At 53.1% G+C, this 6033-nt stretch overlaps 1 protein-coding gene across 1 annotated transcript in view; it reads left to right on the forward strand.

Moving 5' to 3' along the window:
• The window catches only part of GRIFIN (galectin-related inter-fiber protein), a 42231-nt gene extending 38729 nt beyond the window's left edge, over positions 1 to 3502 (forward strand). Inside the window, exons 7-8 of the mRNA XM_006167901.1 lie at positions 2475 to 2548; positions 3420 to 3502. Of these exons, the coding sequence (XP_006167963.1) occupies positions 2475 to 2548; positions 3420 to 3502 (157 nt within the window). The remainder of the gene's footprint in view (positions 1 to 2474; positions 2549 to 3419) is intronic.
• The last annotated feature ends 2531 nt before the right edge of the window (positions 3503 to 6033 follow it).

Here is a 6033-nt window from a genome sequence, read left to right on the forward strand (position 1 = left end):
GGGAGGTAACATTTTGGAGGGCCACATATGAGGAGGAGAGCACCCCACGTCTATCCCTCCCCGACTGTGACCTTCCACGATCCTCCCTGACTCAGAGCCTCCACTTCGTATCTATACAATGGGAGTGTCTGTGAGGAGCTCAGCCTTTAGACAATGGGACCCAGGAGCCCCAAAGAAGGGAGGTGAGGTGACTTCAGAGGCTCACATGATGACAGAGTTCTTGTAGAGTTCTTTCATAACTATGTTAATTTTTTTAAAAAAGAATTATTTTATTTATTTATTTTAATTTGATCAGAGAGGGACAGAGAGAGAAAGAGAGAGGGAAATTGAGAAAGTAAGCCGCCAGGTCCGAGACTCAAACCGTGGTCGGCCATGTGGGAGTCCAGTGCCCTTAACCTCCACACCACCTACTGGACCCTTCATTTTTTTGAGAGATTTTTGCTATAGGGCGCATGCGCTTGCTGGAGAGACAGGCACAGAGAGACAGAAAGTGAGAAATCACTCTCCGGGAGGATGGCCACGTCTCAAACTCTTCTCCATTCTCCTCTGGGATTTTGGGCATGTACACACATGTGCCTGGGGTGATTATTTTTCTTTCTTTCTTTTTAAGAAATATTTTTGTTATTGGGCACATAGGCTTACCAGAGAGACAGAGAGAGACAGAAAGTGAGAAATCACCCCCCACCCCCCCCGGGAAGTGGCCACACCACAATTCCTTCTTCTCTATTCTCCTCTTGGGATCTTGGGCACGCATGCACATGCACCTGGCATGAGTTTAAGTCACCACATCAGGGCACCATGGTCGACTCTGTCGGAGTCCGGTCTGTGATCTGTACCGCAGTCAATCACGTGGGAGTCCAGCGCCTTAACCACTATGCCACCTGCCACTGTGTCCCAACTGTGTGTTAATTTTAACATGACTTACCAACACTGGTCACCCATTTATCACTACCTACCTATGAATTATGAGCAGCTATCGTCTACCTATGAGTATCATCGATACGTACATCTGTCCATCCATCCATCTGCATCTCCCCACCTACCCGCGTACCTACCTATCATCTGTTTACACGAAACTGGTGATGTCACAGCCCAGGGCGAGACTCGGCAGCTAGTTAACCTTCGAGTGAGTCACTGCAGACAAATAAGTGCCTACACAGGCCGCAGCGCGGAGAGTCGGTCCCTGGATCCGGAACACGGCCTAGCTTGAGTTCCAGTCCTGCCACTCTCTATATGTGACTTCAGGCAAGCCCCTGAAGGTCTTGGCCTCTGTAAGATGGGGACAATCCGAGATTTCATTTTGGAGGGTATCCTGCCACTCAAAGGAGTACATTCTGCACCGCTAGGAGTACCTGCTGGCGCTTGTCATGACATCGCTTCTGGATAATTCCTCAACATCTCGCCCTCTGAGGTTTCCCAGATGGAGAAACTGAGGCTGGGTGGGATTAGGATGTCCAGAGAGGGGAGGGTCCAGCGATCCCCATGCCCTCGAGAGCTGGGGAGGCATCTGGGGTCTGTGACTGAGCAGGACTGAGGGCAGAGGACAGCACCCCCACCCCCAGGTGAGACAATGAGGCCCCAGACTCCAGCTGTGTAGCTTCCTTCCTGTCTCCGCTCACTTCCCTGCCTGTGTCCACAGCCCAGCTGGCCAGGAGCCCCTTCCTGCAGCCCCTGCGGGAGGCCTGACCTTTGTGTCCACCGGGAGGGGCTGGGGGCCAGGGGCAGGCGAACACGTACTGACCAGGCCCAGTCGGGAGGGACTGAGGTGGCAGCGCAGAAGGCGTCTGTGATCAGGCCTTGCCGTGCCTGCTCCTGGAGTCTGAGCCACCGCTGGGGGTAGAGATCCTCACTTGGTGATCTGAGCTGGCAGATGGCCCCTCTGGGCCTCCATTTCCCTGCAGGTACAGTGTATGGGGAGAGTGTGGAGAAGTGAGAGAAGATGCCAGGCTATTGTCTTGCTGAGGAGGTGACTGAACCTGGGGAGAGCCTGGGGTGGTCCATTCCTCAGTTGCTTGCCCTGAGCTGAGTCAGCGGCCAATCAGCCTTCTGTCTACTCCGGGTTACAAGCTTCCATTGGGCAAGTCAGACGACAGGGGACCTAGACTCCTGAAACAGCCTTGGTTCTCAGTCTCCTCGTCTGTAAAACGGGGTGCAGGGAGATATCCCCTATCTCCAAGGCTCTGCTGCAAGCCTACACGCCCTTGCTGCCACACTTTCCGTGGCTCCCATTCCCTTCAGATCATGAATGCCTGCCCATCTGATCTGGCCCCAGCCAGTCTCACCCAAGCGACCTGTTACCTCACCCCAACCCAGAGCTGGCCCCAACCCAGCCATGATTCTGGCCATAGGCCTTAACCACTCTGGCCATAGGCCAGTATCATGGCTGTTCCTAAGCAGCCCATTCCCCTACCTGCTCCCTCAGCTCAGCTGACACCTCTGGGAAGCCTTCCCTGACCTCCTGTGGGCTCTTGCAGCTGTAGACCCCACCCTCATATCATACTGCTGTATCTGGACTTTGGGAACCGAGCACCACCCCAGCCAGCTCCAGGCTGGTCCAGAGCACAAGCTCTGGGAATGCTCACTGAATGGATGAGTGAATAAATGAATAACTGACTCAGGGGAAATCACATAACATCTCAAACAAGCTAGAGTTTCCCCTCCCTCCAGGATCCATGGGACCTTAGAGGTGTTTAATACAACCCCTACCTCCTGAGCAAACTAGTCCCTGCACTTGAGAGATGAGAATGACCCCCCTCCTTCCCTCTGCAACCAAGAGACCTGCATCTCCAAAATCATCTCTCTCCTCACCTGGCTCGCACTGAGCCCACCTCTGCCTCAGGGCCCTTGTGCCCGCCTGTCCCTGCTTACTCCTCCCTGATTGGCATCGTTCGGAACTCTCAGAGAGTTGCCCTCTAGCAACCTTGGCTGTGGTTGACTCTCCATGACGGTAGCTTTTTTTTTATTATTATTCTTTTATTTTAATTTGACCAGAGAGAGACTCGAACTGTGGTTGGCCATGTGGGAGTGTCCAGCAGTTTAACCACCATGCCACCTGCTGGTCCCCGATCACAGTAGCTTTTGTTCCCTTCATCCCAAATCGGAAGTTCTGGTCCCTGGATTTACCTGCCCACAGGTTTGCCGGCTGTCTCTGCCCTAATGGTTACCAGCTGCAAGAGCAGCCACACCTGTCCATTCAACAGGGGATTCTGCACACCTGGAGCAGGGCCTGGCACACCGCACGCACCAATGATATGCGTTAAATTGGTGACTAAATGGAACCAGGCCCAGCTTGCAACCACCTAGGGACAATCAGCTCAGCTGCTTTCCAGAGAAGCCCATCTCCCTGCTGTCTGGAAGCAAATTCCAGGGCAGACTTCAATCTGCTCCCTTGCAGCCCCCTTTCCTCCTCTGTGTCACAGCAAAGGCTCCTACGAAGGAGCCAGCATCCTCCTCGGCCCACTTCCATGGCCCAAAGCCATCGCAGGGGGCCGTGCTCCCCTAAACGTGCCACAGAAGGTCGACCAGGGCAGCCTGAGCTCAGGGCATGCACAGAGTGGTCTTTCCTGCAGTTCACTGTCCAGTGTTGGCATAGGAGGCAGATCCACCGGGCTGGGCCCATTTGGGAAACAGATATGAGGGCAAAGGGGCTGCAGGCCTTGCAGGGTTGGGCACAGGCTTCCTGATGACAGAGACTGGCCGAAAGTGCCAGACTGTCTGGATGATCAAGGAGAGGTTCCAGTGTCCACAGGATCGGGAAGGCAAATGTGACTGAATGGCTGGTAGGTGCAGGGTAATAGGAACTGGCGAGGTCTGTGGCTAACAGAAGTGCAGGTCCTCCTCAGCGCCTTCCAACTACACACAGGCAAATGTGGGCTCAGATTGGGCAGGGCTTTTTTATTTTAAATAATCTGAAGCTCAGGTGTCTCATATCTTGGCCTTTTTTTTTTTTCTATAGGGTACATGTGCTTTCTGGTGAGAAATCTCCCACCTCCCACCCCCACCAGGCAAGACGGCCATGCCACAATCCCTTCTCCTCCATCCTCCTCTCGGAATATTGAGCATGGACGCACACACACACCCAGAGAGATTTCCAAGTCATTAGGTCGGGGACTAAAACAGTGTAGTTGGGGCCGGCAGGTGGCGTGGTGGTTAGAGGCACTGGACTCCCACATGGCCGACTGAGGTTTGAGTCCTGGACCTGGCGGCTCAGTTTCTTTCTCTCTCTCTCTCATTCTCTTACTCTCACTCTGTCCCTCTCTGGTCAAATAAATATATCTATAAAGTTAAATAAGATAATTCTAAAAAAACCAAAAACAAACAAACAAACAAAAAACAGTGCAGTTAGCCATGTAGGATACAGTTGCCTTAACCTCCACACCACCTGCTCGCTCGCCCTCATATCTCCACTTTTTATTTTTGGAGAGATTTTCTCTGTAGGGCGCGTGCGCTCGCCAGACAGACAGAGAGAGACATAGAGACAGAAAGCGAGAAATCACCCCCCAGGGGGGATGGTCACGCCGCAATCCCTTCTCCTCCATTCTCCTCTCGGGATCTTGGGCACGCACGCACACGCGCCCGGCTTGAGTTTTAAGCCACCGGGTCCGGGACACAAACCGCGGTCGACTACGTGGGAATCCAGCGACATAGCCATTACGCTAACTGCTGGTTCCCTCATATCTCCACTTTTAAACACTGACCACTGTAGTGAGACCTAAGGAAGGTATCAACTCGTAGGCAAGCTGCCCCAGGAACAGCCAGTTTGAGATCTCTGCTATAAAACACACCTCTGTCCAGTTTTGACTTCTACTCTGTCCACCTTTCCCACCAGACAGAGGTTATTTGTTGCCCAGGATGGAGGATCCCCATATTTTAGCCCTTTCCTCAAAGCCTCTCAGGCCCGTTGAGGAATAGATCGACCAGCAGAGGGCGCTCCAGACATGGGCTTGCCCCTACCCCAACTCCAGGTTGCAAAGACCAGCCTCAGTATTGTGACAGGCATTCCTAGGTTCAGGGATTTTGGTTCCCACAAAATGAGAGTGTGGGTCAGAGGCCATAGGCTGAGACAAGGAAAACGAGGAAGCCCAAGGCCATGTACCTGTGAGAACTGCGTGGTCCAGCCTGTCTTATTTGCTGCAAATTCAGGGCTTGCACTGAGGGGCACACTGGGAGGACTTGAGGCCTCTCTGAACCTGTTTCCTCTTCTGTAAAGTGGGGTGGCTATAGAGAGGGGAGCATACAGTGCCTGGCAAGGGCAGGAGGGTATGGCCCACTGCACACCCTCCTCCCTCCTTACCAAATAGCGAGGGGTCAGGCCAGAGCCGCTCCCTGCCGGGCCTGAGGATGTCTGCAGCCCTGCCTGGCACCGCTGAGAGCTCCCCCATGCCCCTGCCACAGCCAGGATTCCTGTGCCCGGGCTCACCAACAGCCACACACTTCAGCTCGTTGGTGTGCACGTTGTTAACTGGAGCTCAATAATTGCTTATAGCTCCTCTCCTTTGAAACACCCAGTGAAATGCACACATCTTAAATGAGCCATGTGAAGACTTCTGACATATTCACACACCTGGGTAACCCCCACCACATCAAGGTACAGAAAGCTGTATCATCAGGAAGTTCTCCTGGGCCTGCTGGGAACGGAACCATTTCCGCCTCTACCCAGTCCACATGCTGACGCCCTAACCTCCAACGAGCCGGGATGCAGAGGCAGTGTCTTCGGGAGGGAAATACAGTGAGATGAGGTCGTACGTGTGGGACCCTAATCTGGCAGGACTGGATTTCCGAGAAGAGGAAGAGGAAGAGAACTGTTTCTCTCAGTGAGAAATGGAATTCTCCTTTTCCTTTTTATACTCATTTGTGCATGTATGTAGAATACTTTGTCACTTTTTTTTTTTTCATTTTGCCAGAGAGCTCACTAGAGACAGAGAGAGAAAGTGAGAAAGCCCCTCCCATGCGGTTGGTCGCACCATCCCTTCTCCTCTATTTCTTCCTCCTTTTGGGATTTTGGGCACTCATGTACCTGTGCCCAGCCTGTCT

The sequence above is a fragment of the Tupaia chinensis genome, unplaced genomic scaffold (genome assembly GCF_000334495.1).
Source record: "Tupaia chinensis unplaced genomic scaffold, TupChi_1.0 Scaffold145208_1, whole genome shotgun sequence".
In the NCBI taxonomy this organism is placed as follows: domain Eukaryota; kingdom Metazoa; phylum Chordata; class Mammalia; order Scandentia; family Tupaiidae; genus Tupaia; species Tupaia belangeri.